This window comes from Microtus pennsylvanicus, chromosome 3 (genome assembly GCF_037038515.1).
Source record: "Microtus pennsylvanicus isolate mMicPen1 chromosome 3, mMicPen1.hap1, whole genome shotgun sequence".
Lineage (NCBI taxonomy): Eukaryota > Metazoa > Chordata > Mammalia > Rodentia > Cricetidae > Microtus > Microtus pennsylvanicus.
Genome location: NC_134581.1, coordinates 103344355 through 103362427, shown reverse-complemented (window position 1 = coordinate 103362427; position 18073 = coordinate 103344355). Strand labels below are relative to the sequence as shown.

General features: G+C 45.6%; 1 protein-coding gene across 3 annotated transcripts in view; it reads right to left on the bottom strand.

Moving 5' to 3' along the window:
- Window positions 1–18073, bottom strand: part of Fat3 (FAT atypical cadherin 3) — a 576873-nt gene that overhangs the window by 34791 nt on the left and 524009 nt on the right. For all 3 annotated transcript variants that reach the window (XM_075966763.1, XM_075966765.1, XM_075966766.1), the window contains exons 18-20: window positions 16090–16287; window positions 13109–13907; window positions 1105–1239 (exon numbers count right to left, since the gene is read on the bottom strand). In XM_075966763.1, coding sequence (XP_075822878.1) covers window positions 1105–1239; window positions 13109–13907; window positions 16090–16287 — 1132 coding nt within the window. The remainder of the gene's footprint in view (window positions 1–1104; window positions 1240–13108; window positions 13908–16089; window positions 16288–18073) is intronic.

Below are 18073 nucleotides of genomic sequence, written 5' to 3'. Positions count from 1 at the left end.
GCAAACAGACGGATAGCCATGTAGAGTGAAAAGCAGAGAGAACGGAAATAAAGCAAATGGACGATGGTCATGAGCAAACCATAGTTCATCATTTAGAAGTTGTCGGGAAAGGATACTGTGTGCATGAGATGTGTGCTAAGGTAGGGACCCCTTTGTGACTTACTCAAGCTTCCTGATTTTCCCTTCATTTCATGGGCAGCTCTAGACAGAACACCAACCAGGGTGGAGTTTGGTTCTCATTTTTATAATAGGACTTCTCTTTGCCGAGAGCTTCTAAAGGCCCCGTTCAGCCAAGTGCCTTATACATTGGCATGGTAGCTCCTATTCCCATGATCACCAGTGTGATTATCATCACACTGCTCAGTATTGCCCACAGCCATGCTGTTGGACATGCATTACGAGAGATAGTAGCTCTCTTTGGTTCCAAGATTGGCATCAGTGTGCCTGGGTGTTAAATACACCTCACTACCAGTGTAGCAAATGAAGATGCTTTGAGAAAAAAAGAAGTGAAATCAAAGTGAAATGAGTGGAGAAAAACATCAAAGTGGATGAAGATCTCAAGTAGGAAATTATTTGGATGAAATGATGTAAACACTGATTTTCTTCTTTAAGATGCCAAGGTAAACATCTCAGTTTCCCGCAACATGGACTCAGCTAGAGCTCCACCGGGAAGAGCTGTCTTACTTGGTGTTCAGGGCTGGGTTTGTTCTACGGGAAGCTGATGAGCCTGGCTCACATCTACCTTCTGCTGGCCTGGAGTTTTTAACGACAGCTTGGTGCAGTTTTCTGAATACCAGAGGCTCTGTCTCCTCTGTCCTTATAGCAGGACTTTGTCTTTCATAGCTGCACACTCTCATCAGCCATGAAACATGACCGTGCACCCAGGATACGGCCTCGGCTTTACACAAGGACCTCCGCTTTACCTCTTGTTAGCATAGACCAGCTGAGACACGTTCCAGCTAAACAAGAGAGTGAGCATAGGCCATGCTCCATTCTGAAGGTAAGTGTCAGATGGACATCCATGCGTCTTTTGGAGGGGTTTGAGCAGAGACATTCACACAAAGAGTGGAGATCCAACCCTGAGCTGTCCATGGCACTCCATACCTGAGCACTCTCCGAGCTTTCCTGGTGGACACTGGCAGAGGAAAGGTCTCCTGCTGGCCTCGTAGCCCACACATTGCATGTCCTCTGGACATGGCTTCTCCACGCAAGGATCATTAGAGCCCGGACACACTCCTCCTGTGGCAAAGGCAGAAGAAGCATGATCAGGACACTAAAAGATTCAGCACCAACTTTGTGGATCATAAGAAATTGTCAAGGCCTGGACTTTATGTGATCTCAAGTGAGCTACAAAGGGACGACCCAGAAACGTGCATTAAGATGGCCAACATGGGGTATTGGTGTCCATCACAGATCGCTGTGTCTGTCAGCATTTTAGGGGCAGGCAGAAGCAGGATAAGGGCAAAGGAAAATCCAGAGCTCATCTTATTAGGACAAAACATGCCAAAGTTTTATTTGAGCCAATTTCAGCTAAAGAAAGATCACCACATCGACTCTGCCAGGAGGTACCAAAGGTTTCCAAAATCCTAGCGTCATTTGCAAGCACTGTGAGCTTATCTCTTTTCTGCAGCCCAATACCACTCTGACTTGAGGGCAGATTGTAAGAGATGTCAGCTATTGATTTCAGGGAGAGAAGGCGTGTGTGTGTGTGTGTGTGTGTGTGTGTGTGTGTGATGGTTAAGGAGTACATATTCCTAAATAAAAGTCTAACTGTAAATTGTGAAAGCACAGCTTATTTAATTTCCTAATCCTTTCTGTCACATGGTATTTTATTGATTATCTATAAGGAGACCCTGACAGCTATAAAAAAAAAAAAAGCAGAATTATCCTTGGGTAAATCAGGCTTCCACTCCACTGCTCCATTCATGTTTGGTCAGATGAAAGTTTAATCCCTTAGAAGGGAAATCCCTGGAAGAAGATTAAAATGAACTAAGGCCCAGGTGAATTAGGTCAGAACTAGGGTGAAGGCAGGTACCGCCTGTGAGTCCCAGTCTCTGGCCTCCATCTTCGGAGGCCCTGTCCCTGTGCCCGCCCAAACCTTGACCATTCCCCCAGTCTATTTAAACTGCTCCCAGGAAAGTCCCTTCTATCCCCTCCCCATCCCCGTGGTCATGTTTGCAGCTTTCCGGTTCCCCTCGGGGCCACCCAAGAGCACAGGAATCCCATTAAACCTGAATGTTCTTTAATTTAGCTTGTTGTGATTTGGCTTGATTGGGATTTTTCGTCGGCAGAGAGCTCGTGTTAGGAATATTCCTAACACTGCCTATAGAAAGAAGCAGGTTTTTCACAGGCCCCAGGGTATTTTAAATGTATTTAGTACTTTTTCAGCCTGAAAGAGTTTAAGGGTCAAAGGACTTTTGAAAAAGTGAATCAACTGAAATTAACCCTCAAAAGCAATGACAGTTAATATCCTCAGTAGCTTAGTGCTCTTGCTGGGGTGCTTCTTCCACTGAAGGAGGAACACACCAGACTTCAGGTGCCACCTTCACTGGTACAGCTGGTCCTTGAACATGTTCTTCTCCATGATGCCTTCCCTGATCATTAAGGCTGTCCAATGGTAGGCATCTCTTTGTCCAGGAGAAAGCAGGAATGTGAGCTAAATGCCTACAAACATTTTTGGAACTGTAGTCCTCAAGAGGAGCATCCAGTACTAGCAAAGTCAGGAGTCACCAATCCCATCTGCCTCTAGCTGGAGCCCAGTTGCAAAGCTCACTCTTGGCATTGATGCAGCTCTCGGTCTTAGAAGATGGAGGAATTTTAAACTCAATATTTAGAATAAAAGTCAATCTTGAGATTGATTTCACCTTAAGTCTTTATGATTTCGTATACTCATCAGTATTGGTGAGATATCAACTGGTGTTTGACCATCTCATAAGCTACTTCAAGGAACTCTGATGACCAGTTTTAAAATAACTTTAGGCGTATTTGTTCAATCAATAATAACTTGTTGAATTAATTCAATAAGAAAACTAAAAATATCAATTCAATAAAGCAAGTGAGAGCAATGAGCTAAGAAGCCAGGGCCTACAAAGATGGCAGGAACCATATCCACAGACATGAAACGCACACATACATTACATATCAGATCACTGTTTGACAGGTGTGTGAGATCAAGGGATGTCCCAGAAAAGGGATGGTATCTCCTGGGAGAGATTCAGCCCTCTTTGGAAAGAGGAGGTTTATCTGGGTTATCTGGGTAGACCCTCCACCTAGCAGTAACTTCCAAGAGACCCCACATGCAGTAGTTTATGTACAAAAATCTGTTGCTCTCGATCTGATACATTTCCTACACCTTTCTGTTTCAGGACACCGGGGGATGTCATCTCCAGATAACTCTATATTTTTGACATACTACTGTAGATATTGCATTCATTATCTGTTATGGTTTCATGTGACTCTACACTTCTAAGAAATCTTACATTCTCAAAACTCTGATTTAAAAGCCACCATTTCAAAGAAGAAAAGATCGTTAGGTAAGTTTAGACACGTGACAGCAATAACATTTGTTCCTGTAGACATTGCGATAATATTTTTAAAATTAAACTAACATTTGTGAGTGTATCTAATGAAAGGTAATGATCAGGTTTCAGTGGACATTCAGAACTGAGGTGTTTCTACATTTCATTCGTGTGTGGCCTGTCCCCATTGCTCTCATCGTGATAGTTAACATAGGACTGTTCACTTGATCTGCCTATTCTCTGACTTTGCGATAAAACACAAATTCACTTACCAGCAATTGGATTTCAAGCTCACAGCTCTTTTTTGTCTCAAGGCTTTGTGTCATAATACAGAGAAATGCATATAATTACACCACAGCCACCAATTAATGAATGTTTTAGATCCAGTCCCCACTAGGGGAAAGCAGCATGGGTATGTATGAAAAATAGCGATACAAATATAGCAAGTGAATTATAAAGTGAATAACAATATTCCATACATAATTATGTACATGTGTTTTCATTCTATCTGATTGTGACTTAGATCATGTCTTCCTTATTTTTGCTTTTAATAAGCTCTATATTGGGAAGGGGACATTTTTTGGGTAAGGAATGTTACTCTGGCAGCTTTAGGTACCTGCAGGGGCCCTTGGCCTTCATGCCAACCTGGCATCTGCTTAGCCATAAATAAACAGTCAACCCCGCTGCCTTTCAGAGAGCTCGGTTCACAGACCCACACTCTGGTGGCTTAAGGAACTCTAACATCAAACAAGAGTCTGCAGGGAAAATGCAGTTAGGTCAACAAGTTTATTCCACATAAATGCAAAAAACTATTGAAAACAAGCTTCCTCTGAGCAGGGAAGTCTCTATATCAAACACAGCAATTCTCTGCTCTCTGTCAAGTGGCATAGGAAGCAGGTCCTTTTTGAAGCATATATCGTCTGCTGGCCTCTGATGGACTTAGGACTGGGTTCTGGGAACACTTTGGGGATTCATGCTCTTTTCAGTTGAGGTCTAAAGTTTTCTAGGTACATAGAATGCAGCCTGCCTGTGTGGGCCCGCAGAGGTTGACCTGATTTTAGGAGTCCCACGTTTATGTCATTCCTTTTCAGGCAACTGTGCACACTGATTACTGTTGAGAGCTTTACAGACCCTCTATCTGGTGGCAGAAAGTGGCTCATCAGCTCCCAAGCACCAGTTAGGAGATGACAGTGTCAACTCCTGTTGGCTTCTGGGAGGAAGTTTATCTTATTAACTATCATTAAATAACCCAGGTTTAATGAACTTGTGCCATGCTCTGTGACAGCTCAGGGAGCAGGGACCACAGATCTGCACGTTCTGCATCTCCAGGCACCCATCAACGTGGAGCGAGCATGAAGGGAGAAGGCTCCCACTCTATCAAGTCAAATGACTCTATTCGTCCTAGGCCACTCTAGGGTGGGCGGTGGGAGCCTCCATCAGAACACCAAGCAGGAAGAATGAGTTCCCCTCGGGGAAAGGGTGAAGTGTGAGAGGCAAGGGTCCTGATTTTATTGACAAGTGGAGGACCTGGCTAGTTATTTCATTTATTTACTCTGTGGTCTTGAACATGTTGCTTGGCTTTCCTGGATTGTGATTGCCTTTCAGAAAGTCAGGACAAAGATTTTTCACAGTGCTGTAGAAAAGGCCAGGGCCTGAGAAAATAGCTGCATGGGAACCTTTGAAAGAGGCTGCAAAGCTGGTGATGCTCACACAAGTCACAGAGACCCGATCCTTTCACCTGGTGCTGGATTTGGGTCAAGATTGGTAAAGTGAGCGATGATATGGAATACCACATGTATTGGAGGTATAAAATCAGGCCTGGAGCCCTTTATTCTTCATGCACACAAGGCCCGTGTAGCTATGTGTCTATGTTTCCAACACCATCACAGGTAAAGCCTCATGCTTTCTCTAATTCGGGGATAGCTCTTGTCTTCACCCTGTGTACAGTCCCTTACCTCCACCTCAGCTCCAAAGCCATTGGCTTTCCAAATTAGGTAGAGTCCTCCTGACCTTCTCCACCTCAGGTATAAGCCCTCACCATGTCCACTTCAGATACAGCTCCTCAGTCTCCATACCAAACACCACCCTCACCAGGTCCACTTCAGATACAGCTCCTCAGTCTCTATACCAAACACCACCCTCACCAGGTCCACTTCAGATACAGCTCCTCAGTCTTTATACCAAACACCACCCTCACCAGGTCCACTTCAGATACAGCTCCTCACAGTCTCCATATCAAACACTGCCCTCATCAGGTCCACTTCAAGCACTCCTTACCATCTCTTCGTCATTCACAGTCCCTCAACCTCTTCCACCCCGGGCACATCTGTGTCCTTCCTCCTCCTGCTCCTTCTCCTTTGGCTCCAGTGGCTATCTTCCCTACCTCAACTGTGGCTGTTCTTCAAACCCCAGGGGAATGCACGCAGGATGTGTCTGTTCTCTGCAACTTTTCCGCTTCCTGAAGTTCTTCTCAGGTGGAAATTTTGGTCTCTTTCTACAACACTAGCAACAGAAAAGCCACCTGAGCTTCATGCATCTGTGCAGTTCAAAGGGTGGTTCCCTGGAGATTTTGGAAGGTTTTGCTGCCATATTTACGATTCTCCTCATTGCCACAGTATTCCCAGAGCCCTTGGGATTATGTCTGATCCAATGGCTAATCCATCAGCTTCTAGCTGTAACTATTAAGCTGCCACTTGAAGCTGAGTCCATGTCTTGATTTATGTCATTGCTTCATTACGGTGAAGAATCCAGTAACTAATGCTAAATCCCGACCCCAAACCCACATGCTTTGCTGAGAGGCTGTGTCTTGGTAAATGCTGTGTAAGTCAGTGAGATGCCTTATTGATTCATCGCCTGCAAGAAGATATAGGACCTACTCTCCTGAGAATCCAGATTTGAAGCAGGCTGTGTAACTCTCCATGAAGCAGAGACATGGCCAGGTTATACAGTATGCTTGGCTCAGCCAACTTTATTATTATTATTTCACTAATGGCCAAGCTTGGTTTTATTCAAGACATCCTCCCTGGAGCCATCTTGTGTGGATGGAAAGTCCTCAGACAATTAGCACCAACAAACTCTAGCCTGAGAACGAACCCAATTCAGAATTTGTTTTTACTTTGCAAAAGCTCAGAACCAAGTTTCAAGTGTTATGTTGCCTCAGAATCCCTCATTTGATTTAACTAAACTCCCCTTCCCTGTCCCATGGTATCTGTTCCAAGGGCTGTTCTTACTCCTTCCTATCCAGCCCAGTCCAGCTCTGCTACCTTCTTGACATCATGATTCTGTTTTAGGCTTCATGGGAATAAGGACTGGGCCAACTATTTCACTATGCATCTTCACACGCTGCCCAAAGCTCGGGCTATTTTCTTTACTGCCTCCTTGGCTCCACATGCATTCCTGATTGGCCAGATCCCATCATTAAAAACCCGTGCTTCTAATATCCTTCTCTGACTCCTCCAATTAAAACTGGCACTTCCCTCCATTTTATCTCCTCTGTACCCCGATTTTGCCCCTTCTTACTTTTGGTAGCATGCTATTGTTTATATCAAGGAGTAAAAGAACACTGGTGTTTGGTTGAGAAAAGAGGACCTGTGGACTCATAACCATTCCCGTTAGCTATCCAAAGCAGGTTGCAGAGCAGGGACGAGCAGGTAAGGTTCTGTGTGTTTGTCAAGGCTGAATCTGTGTGAGGCAAGAAGACAGATTTTGGTGGAGCAGTATACAATCATCTGGAGAGACCCTGGGCTGGTGCTTAGACTTTAGCTGAATTTTCACATCAGGGATGAATCAGACCGGATATCTGTGGTTGGGTTGGGTGCCTTCCAAGCTCATCTTATAGCTGCCCAGAGGTAGCAAGGTACCGTGGCCAACAACTGCTTCCAGTAAGACAGTCAGATAGGAATCTTGGTTCAGCCATTTATGAGTTCTGCAGCTGAGAACCTGTCAACAGACATTCTCACGTCTCAGGTTCATTAGTTTTTAAAGAAAGATGATTCCTTTATAGGGTCACTGTGTCCACGGTTATTCTAACAGTCTGAAATAGTGTTGGAAACTGGTCATGGACCAACAAATATTAAGTCTTTTGTCCATCCCTACTTCAATCTGTGGGTGCACTGCACACATCTTCATTTTCATGCCTTGGCTCTTACACTCTTCATTATGAACCGTCACCTCCTCCCCTATGGCCCCCTGCCTAATTCCAGGCATTTTGCCAGACCCCACTTAGTTCCCAGTGAGGCAATATAGAAAGACAGGAGAATTATACGGACCTTGGAAGAAAAAGGAGCCTCTCATCCCAGAGTCTGGTAAAGGCCTTTTGCCAGGTAAAAATCAAGAATTCTTGTACAAGTAACATTGACTGTAAAGACTGCAGTCGTAGAGAAAATATTTCTATTAGGAATATTAAAATAATAAACTCAGCTTAAGTCTTGAAAGTCTACGTCCTCTAGAGGGCCCCCCCTCTCTTCTGGATATTTGCTGAGAGTCTCACAAACAAGTAGACTGACTTTGTTTATGGTGAGTGAGGCGACCCCAACTTCCTGCATCCTCGGCATCTACGCCTTTCTCTAATTAACTGTAGTCTTGTCTGATACACCTCAGGGGCCACCTTGTGATCTTGTCTAAATCCCTTAGCAATCTTTCCACCATAATAACTTCAAAAACACTCAAATCATATTTATGATGGTAAAAAAAGATAGTGAGCTGTGACTGTCTTTTGAGAAGCCCACACCTAAGCTTTTGGGTCTCCCTTTCTTCCTGTGTGCCTCTCTACTAATCCCAGAGCTTAAGATCTGTGATAAATCCTTTATCAACTCCACCTCTGTGCTCACAAGTGCTCTTCCCAAGTTCATTTCTTTGCTTAAATGTCCATTTCAGGCGTTATCTGAATGGAGTTGAGATAAGGGAATCGTCAGGCTCCCAACCCCACCACAGCTGACACCATCACCTCCAGTGCCCAGACGCTGCTCCGCACAGCTGCTGTGCCCGCCCTTGCTGGTGGAGGGTATGCCTGCTGTCTCAGTCATCCTGCCTAGCATGGAGCATCACTCATGGAAACGTCCCAGCCATCTCCCTGGGCCCTCTAGGTTCCATTCTCTGTTTCTTATCTGAATCAATATGACAAACCAGGCAGCTGCTTCTGCCACAGTGGCTATAAACACACTGACTTTAAATGCTGATGGTCACCTTGGGAGCCTATTCTAGACAATATGTCCTTTTTGATATATTTCTATTTCATATTTTTTGAGCAGCTAATGAAAAATTTAAAATGAGTATAATCAGTATAGTCTCACGTGTTGTTTTGAAGCCCTTCCCTTTTGCTTACCCGTGGGAGGGCCATGACATCTATCACTCCCCATTTAACTTGATGTCAGACTTCCTGACTGGCATGCCAACACTCATTGACTTCCCAGTGTTCACGTGGAGTCATCTCAGGACACCAGAACTCTGCGCCTCGTCTCTCTAGTTTTGTTCAAAGGGATTGTCTCAGGGTAGCTGGGATTTAATGAGCTTATTTGGCAGTAAAATTCACATTGGATTCCACTTGTTAGCACAACTCAGCATTTTGGTTCAAGATGCTAATGACGATAATTGGACCCAAAAATCTGCATGAGAAAAAGATGAGCTAGAAGTTGGGAGGGGGGCAGAGTACTGAGGCCAACTCTGTATAAACATCACTATATGGCCCTAAATGATCACTACACTCGTTTATCATGCTAATTATTCCACCAAGTGGTGGGAAAGACCACTTAATGAATCTGTCAATCTCCCAGGGTAAACAGAAGAAGCGCCACACTAGTGTGTGAGCTGGAGTGTGGCTGTATCTGTGTCTGTGTGTGTTGGGGAGAGGAATATCTGTTGAATTCAGGGATCCCTGATTTTTAATAAATGAAAAGATGCCTTAAAAGCTAGCACCTGCTAACTTTTTACATTCCTTTGTTTTACTTTCGCTTCCACGGAAACTACAGAGAGGGACAACAGCTTGCCCCTTGAGCCCAAGGGAGAATTTATTCTTCTCTAACTTGTGATACTCCTCCATGTTTGGTTTCCTGCCCATCAGCAGTAAAGGCACACGTGTTGATAGCCTCCTGGCTATGACCCAAGCCTACTGTCTACACCTGACTATGAGGCTTGGCACCTGCTGCAAGCCCATTGCAAACTATGTCTGAGACGCCATCTGTCTTCCCGGAATCACACTGACCACCCTACGAGGAAATATGATTAACTGAGAAGTCTCAGAGAGCACATATCACTGAGATTCTGGTTGATATGTAGAGAAAGGTAACTGCTTTTCTGATGGAGATCTGTTACTTTTTGTTATTTCCTCCACCCTACCCTTTTATACCCACTCAGGTATATACCTGAGTAAACTAAGCTGAAACTGAACGGTTTGGTTTGGTTCATGGTTTCACTGGTCCTCACGGCCTGAGGTACAGCAGATACCATGGTGAGAGACAGTGATGGAGCAGTTGCTCACCTCCCGGCAGCCAGGGAGCAGAGAGACACAGAAAAGAGTTAATGAACAATCTCTTCAAGGTATGTGCTTTGATCCATTAGAGCCACCTCTACAAACTATCCAACTATGTATTCATGAGTGGATTAATTCACAGATGAATTTAGAACTGGCAAGCTCCATCAAAGCCCAGCAGTGGGACTGAGGTGATAGATAAAAGACTTTCCAATTCTGAATTCAGACTGCCCCCAAACCCACATAAGACACCAGAGCACAGACTACAGCGACAGGACAAGCTTACTAGACAGATTAATCAAATTAGCAGGCTCTAGACTCAGCAAGAGACCCCCGCCTCAATACATAAAATACAGAAAGATGCCTGACATCTGGCCTCCATATGCACACACACATATACACATGTGCACACGCAGGCATATACGTGTGAACCCATGTGCAAGTATACATATATTACACATACACAAACACAGACATTTTAAACAAATTCTATCAGCTGGAAACCAAGCCTTCAACACACAGGCCTTGAGGAAACTGTTTCTGATCTCTGCGTTGAACCAGTGTGAGGTCATATGCGATCTTGGCCGAGACACACAGCTCTCTTGTTGGAGGTTATACTTGCATTGTCTGCTGAAGATGAGCCTGAGCCAGATATTTCCAACTCTATTTATAGTACATTTTAGAATTTTACTTTTCAGTTTCATTTTAAGATTGACTTAGAGCCGAGGACTCTCCTGACCAAGCCAAGTCTCACTAGAGAGAGGCTTAGGGTGTGTTCGGAAGGCCTCCTCTTCCCTTCCCGAGGGGCTGAGTAACAAAATCATTCACATTCTAGGTTTATTGAGAGTAGGAAGATTTAAAGGGACTATAGCAGTCCTAGGTGGGGACATGACCTTGAAACATTGCATTTAGAATACCAGAATAATATATAAACCACAGAGCAAATCTTTGCATTAAAATAATAAACAAACAAATAATAAATAATCCACTATGTCTTTCCTATAAAGACACTTTGCTAAGCTGGCTAACCCCAATGTCTTGAGCTCATATTTATATCTGAAGAGCCCCCACATATTTGGTCTCTGTGTAAACATTCCACAGAAGGCTTCCCTGGGCTACAGGAGGGTGCTTGCTTTCTCTCCCTGAGCTTCTTTCCAGCAGGCAGGTGCTAGCAAGGCTGCCTCTTCACCACTGGCTCCTGAGGAGGCTGTGCGCTTTGCATTGGAATCATCATTGTCTAGGACAATGCTGCCTCAAAGCATTCTGCTCTCCCCTGAGTTCGCAGAGTCTGAGGATTGATGTGTTGCTGCAGTTTCCCCTGCAGAGTTCGCCCCGTCCTGTCCCGAACTCCTTGTGAACCCTGCCGTGAACCACCGCGTGTGTTCTTCAACACAGCTTTGCTGCATAAATCAGTTTGTCTGCAAAGGACAACAAGACAAGACCTGGACAGCTGGCACTCATAAATTGTTCATGGTGGCATCTGCCAGAAATGCATCTCCCTAGCATGCATGTGCTGACTTACTTTGTAGCTCGCTTAAGTACATACGTTGCAGATCTGGCCGTCACTGCATCGCTGATGAAAATGCAAACCAAAGTCACTCGCACCAGAGGGCACAAGTCCATTCTTTAAGGACGCTTGGAGGCTGTCAGAATGGCTCCTTGCATGGGGCTGAGGTCCCCAGCCTTCCCTTTGATGAGCTTTTTCTCCAAACTGCAACCAAAATGGTGCTTAAGAGGCCTGAGTTGCTGCCTGTCCTCAACTCTCCACAAGGAATTTTTATAAATGACTTCTCTTACGGCCACAGTCCCTGTGGATTGAGTTCACGTTGGATAAAGCAACTCCAGTGTGATTTTCTTAGAGAGGGCTGTGAATTTATGGCTCCCACGTCAAAGAGAGGAAAAGAGCCAGAGAGAACAATTCTTCTCGCTGATTACCGAGGGCCTGTGTCTGTGCAGCTATGACCTTTGACCAGCCAAGGTCAAGGTTCAATGACAAGCAGGAAGCTTAGTCTGTTCTGCTCTGAGGTTAGCCTGCCCATTGACTGCAATCATAGACATCTGGCCTGCTTTTTCAGGGAGGCAAATGGTGCTGCTATTAACCTGTGCTACAGCTTCCTAACTTATTTGCCAGCAGAACCCTCTAGCCTGCCTGTTTTGCACCCTTTGTAATGGACATACCCTTCCCCATCGCCTCTGCCCTTCTAATCAGTGGACGTCTCCTGCTGCTCCAGGGTCCTTCCTAATTCTTCATCCTAGCTAATGGCTGAGGGTGGATATGGCCCTCTCTAGTCTCATTTGTCATGGACGCCACTTCTTCCAGAGGGGGAAGCGCTTTCATTTTCACTGGGATGGGTTCCTCTCTCATCCTTTAAGCTTCCCTCAGGCAAACCCTTCCCTGATCCCTACCTGAGTTTATCTCTGCCTACAGGAAGCTGCCTTGGCTGAGCCTGCTGCAGGGTTTATACTCCAACAGTAAGATCAAAACAAGCGGCAGCAAAGGTGGCAGCATTTCGTGCATCAGCTGCTCTTTGTGCACCGTGACATCAATGGCACTTGGCTGTAGACTAAGCTACAGTTCCATGACCATGGGGCCCAACGTTTCCCTTTTCTAGTTTCTTCTACAGCCCCAGCATTTGTTTTAGGCACATGAGAATTACTGTTTAGGTGAATGAGTGACGGAATGCAAGAGAGGCATGTCGGTTTCCCTCTGAGTTCTCAGCGGTGGGAGGGGGGAGGATTCATCTTCACCGTTAACTTGACTAGATTTGGAATCACTGTGGAAATACCCATGTGTACCCACAAAGGTGTTTCTAGAAAGGTTTGATTGATCTGACAAGACCCCCCTGAATGTGGGCAGCATCACCCATGGGCTGGGGTCCTGAACTAAATAAAGGAGGGAATGAGAATGAAGCACCAGCATTCCCTGCTCTCTACTTTATGACTCCAGATACAGATGTGATTGGCTGCATCGATGTCCTGCGGTCATAACTTCCTTTCAATGACAGACCATACTCTCAAACTGTGACATAAAATAGACTCTCGTTTAGGTGTCTTTGCCAGGTATTTTGTAACAGCAGTTAGGAAAATAACCAATAGAGAAGGAGAGCCATTTAGCTGAACCTACCATTACAGGTACAGCGCACGTTCCTATAGAAACGCGGGCACACGAAGCTGATGCGAGCTGTGCTGTAGGTCATGAGCGCGTGGGAATCCAGCGACAAGCCTTGCTCACAGTGCTGCTCCTGACAGTCCAGTCCTGAGCAGTTCTTCTCCAGGATGGCTGCTATGTGCATGACGTTCTCCAGGTGCCTCCTGGCATTGGACAGCTTCTGGATCAGGTAGGCTGGCTTGTAGAACTCGCTGCTGCGCTTCTCCACAGCAAACAGCATATCTAACTGGTTGGTGCCCACCACAGGCTGGATGCTGATAATGCGCAGGCTGTCCTGCTTCTGGGTGAGGACCGCATTCCGCAGGATGCGCCGGAACCCATGCATGTGCAGCCCCACAAAGTCCTCGGGGGACACATTCTCAAAGCGGATGGTGACAGTGTTTTGCAGCATCTCGTGCACCAGTTGCTCCACGTGCACAACGACATCGATGGGCACTTGGAAGCGGCCATCACTCACAGAGACGTTCAGGACGTACTTCCCACTGTCCAGCCCTCCCAGGGCGATGATTTTCCCATCGTGACTGTTCACTTTGAACAAGCTCTTCTGCTCTGACTTCAGGGCAAACGTGAGCACGTCATACATGTCCTGATCTGTGGCATGGATCTTCCCAATGACCCCACCAGGAAAGTCATCCTCCATGGTGACAATGAAGATTTCCAGCGGGATAGCTGTGGGTTTGTGGGTGCTCTCCTCAATGACCCGCACCTGGATGTAGGTATGAGAAACTTGCTGCGGTTTTCCTGAGTCCTTTGCCTAAGGATATCAATAGGTGGACAAACAGAGAGTTAAGACTAATAATTGAAATGTCACCCTGAGACAGCAGCTCTCTGGACCTTCTACCAGGTTCACTTCTTCCTCCCTTCCTTGTCAATATTGTGAAAACTGCTGAGGTGGGCACTTAAGTAGAGGAGTGGTTTATCACATTCCGTCATTCTCTGGGGCTGTATGATGGGCAATAAAATGTGTCAACACAATCAAGCCAGTGGGGTGAGCTAGGGATGATGGGCTGGATGCTACAAGACCCAGCTTGCCCACACCAGGCTTGTCTTATTTTAATTTTGGACAGAAAACCGAAAAAAAAAATATTCCAGCAAGGATGTTCTCACTTGGAGAAGGAATCATTGTTTTCTGTTGTATTCTTTCCTTTTGGCTGGACCAGGTGACACCTTTTGGCACACAGAAGAAATGCCATTACTTAAATGAGAATTACATCATAGGAAGATTTAGGATACAAAAGATGACACACCGAAGGGGAAGTGGGCAGCTCAAAAAAGAAAACCCTTCTCTCCTAACAGTTGAACCGATGAAACAATCACCTTGACAACAGGTCTTCAATGAACACCTGTCGTGCATGATAGAGGGGTCAATGGTGTCATGCTTCAGAATAAAGTCAGGTCCCCATGGGTCAGATCTTCAGGGATTCAGTGACCCTGCAGACAGAGCTATCGCAGAGAAAATGTAACCTCAAATGAAGATGGCAGTGGGAATCCAAGCCCTGGGCACCAAACAGGCTTTGAATCTTAGCTTTCTACACATTTTGTTTGCGGTTTTGAGTAAGTTTTACTTGACCTCTCTGAACTTTAAGCTTTGCAACTTTAACACATGCATATAACAGTAGTTTCAGCCCCTAGTGTTCTTGTGGGAATTAAAAGAGGAAGTGATTACAAAGTGCTCGGCACAGGCATCGCCCATACAAATACTTAGCAAGCAGTTGTGTGCACTGTTGCTTGCACCGTTACCATCAGTATCTGTTTATTTGGATATGTGAATCAAGAGATGCTAAAATGGAGACTTCCCGGAGGTGGAAGGAAGTTTGGTAAATTAGGTTGAATTTGGAGTCAAACTGTGGCCACCTCAAAGGATATTGATGATTTTGAATTTCATAGATCTGCCAGAGGTTGCTCACCCCTATGCAAGAGGCCAAACAAATATCAGAAAGGAGAGATGTCACTGGACAGAAGGTGGCAGGACAGGGAGCCTGTGCCCGAGATGGATGGCGAAATGATGCTAAGGACCCTGGCATTCAGAATCTAAAGACCAGAGGCTGAGGGCCCAGGCTTGCAAGGCTTGCCAGCGATGGACACTTTTAGCTTAGCTGGTAAGCACTTTCCGTAAGCACTGGATGACTGTAGGATGTTTGGGTTATGTTATCTGTATCATAAACACCCAGCTCTGTCTTTACAGCCCAGGGGCAGACATAAAAGCAGAAATCTATAGGTAAAGTTGTGCCCTAATAAAGATTTTTTGATAAAATGAGAGGAAGTGGACTAGGGAATTTTCATTTTCCTGTCTCTATGATACAAAGTAAAAGGATTGACCTGGTATGGGTGCAGAGATGGATTGGAAGAAAATGAAGCCAGAGCAGGCTCTCACAGAGAGAGTTTGAATATGGACAAGAGGGTAAAGTAACAGGGACCCCTGGAGGAAGAGAGGATCTTGTGTATGTTTCCTATGAGGAAGTCAGAGGGCTAACTGTGGGAGATGTGATACCCACGCTCTAGGCTGGCATGCAGAGAACTGTGCTGGGCAGTGAGAAGACACTTAAAATTCCCATTGTCCCCTGAGTCTATCTTTAGATAGCTGGACACTGTGCCACCATAGCCTCCGTTCACAATGGTCAGGCAGCTTTCTGTGGGCAGTAGCGGCTTGAACACCATTCAGGTTTATGGCTAGAATCCAAATGTTGGTCTAGGCAAAGTCTTAGACAGGAATTCCATGTGCTTGATCACTCATGGCTCCCTTTTGTGATCCTTGCATAACTCATGACTGCCATTTCTGCTTCTTTGTGCTTTTTTGCCCCATATAGGCATTGAATTTGGGGTTAGAAGAGGAACATTCATTCACTACCATGAGCTACTATGTTGACTTAGTGAAGGCAGAAGGGACAGACATGGGAGAGAGCAGCACCCAGTGTGGACAGATGGCCAAGCTGTACCTGAATGCACAGCAGGTATTCTGGGGACTCCATGTGCCGGAAGACCACCGCTGACCTCAGGATCCCGTGGGAGTCCAGCACAAACTCCTCGTCTTCATTTCCCGACAAAATAGAGAAGGAGAAGGGAGGCCCATTGTGAAAAGAGTCTCTGTCTGTCACCGCAAGCTGTAAGATGCTGGTACCCACTGGCTTGTTTTCCTGTATAAAAGAGTGTTGCAAAAAGGAGGTTAAAATAAAAACAAAACAACAACAACAAATAAAACATCATTACTGGCTGGGAGTGCTAAGTAAGAGCCAGGAATTCGCCATAGGAATTCCCCATGGTACTTAAGTCTTCTGAAAACAGGCTGGGGTGGCAAGCATCCTCTTTCCTATCTGTAGTAGCCTCCTCACTGCCGATCCAGGAGACCACAATCTCTGCAGATGACAACACAGGTCTTTGACTGAACAGGTTCCTAGGTTCCAAAGATATTTCCAGGTCCCCCCGTCTATCACTCTCAGAACCTATCTACAGAGCTCTGAGTCATACCCTTCATAGCCTGTGATGATCTTGGAAATTCACCCAGGGCCCGGCAGCATCACCCTGCTGGGAGGGAAATGTGGGTCCTCACCCTAGTTACAACATGATTATGCTGTATTGTGATTGCGTGGAGGCCCAACACTGTAACACGGTGTCACATTAGACATTTTGGGGGGACATGCAAGCAACTTTCCAGTCAATATATAAAACTAAATGGATTTTTACAACACACCCCATAACTCAGCTGTTCTGTGTTACCCTAGAGAAAAGAAAGTAGATAGCACATTTATCAACTTGAGAAGGAGGAGGGACAGTCTTCAACTTTAACAACTATTTTGGAATCCTGGTTTGACAACAGGAACATGAGGATGAGTCATGCCTTCTTCTGGGGTCAAAGTTTATCTTCTTCACTCTGAAAGCCCCGGATGAAGTTATCTGTAGCCAAGGCCAGTATCGGTCTCTTTGACTCACTGCGCTGGACTTTGGCCTTAGTGCTGTCTAGGCCGATGTCGGCGTTAGGAGTCAGCCTGCTGATGACAGCAGCTGAAGGGTTAAGATGTTTGGGTCCCAAGAGATGAGGAGCAGGGTACAGGATGTTGGGGGAGCCCAAGGCTCATATGCTGATTAATTTATGATAACTATGTGTTGCTGAGCACGGTGGCTCACACAGGTATTTCTAGCAGTTGGGTAGCAGAGGCAGAAAGACTGTCATGAGTTTGAGTCCATTCTAAATTATAGAATGAGTTCTAGATAAGCCATGGCTCCATATACTGAAATTTAAATAATGAAAATTTAAAATTAAAAAAGAAAGAGAAAAAAAAGGAAACAGGGAAAAAGATAACCAGGTGCTGGGATAAACAAACCCATTATTCTGGGTGTGAAAAAGGGAGGAATCCTTGAAAAAGGAGCAGGAGCGAACCTCAGAGGTTTCTGTTCTGCCCTGTCTCTGCCTGCTTGAGCACCAGGCTGCAGGCACTGCCTCTCTTTGGAGCCCACCGTGGGACCATGTCATCCCAGAGAAGATTTACTGCTTTACACAGACAACATACTCAGCACCACACAAACAGAAGATTTATTGATTTGTTTGCTCATTCTCTGAAGGCCATTTCCTCCACAGAAAAAATAGAAAGAGTGAGAGAATGTGTGTCCTTGGGGTCACCGTCTAAGAAGGAAGGGTGTGAAATTACAGACAAGCCCAGCCTGCAGGGGAGGAAGTCCTGGCTGACTTCCGCATCTGAAACAGTCTGTCCGGCTGATGGATGCATGTCATAAATGGAATGTTGAGAAGGCAAAGTGTATTTTGTCTGAGGAGGGCACAGGGGGAGGTGAGGCAGAGAGTGCCCCGGTAGGCCACAACCACAGAGATCTAAGAGAAAGAGGGGAGGAGGGACGGGGAGGAGGGAGGAGAGCAATCACACGTGTGGCTGCTGGCAGGAGCAGATGAGAGGTAAATCAGAATCTCTC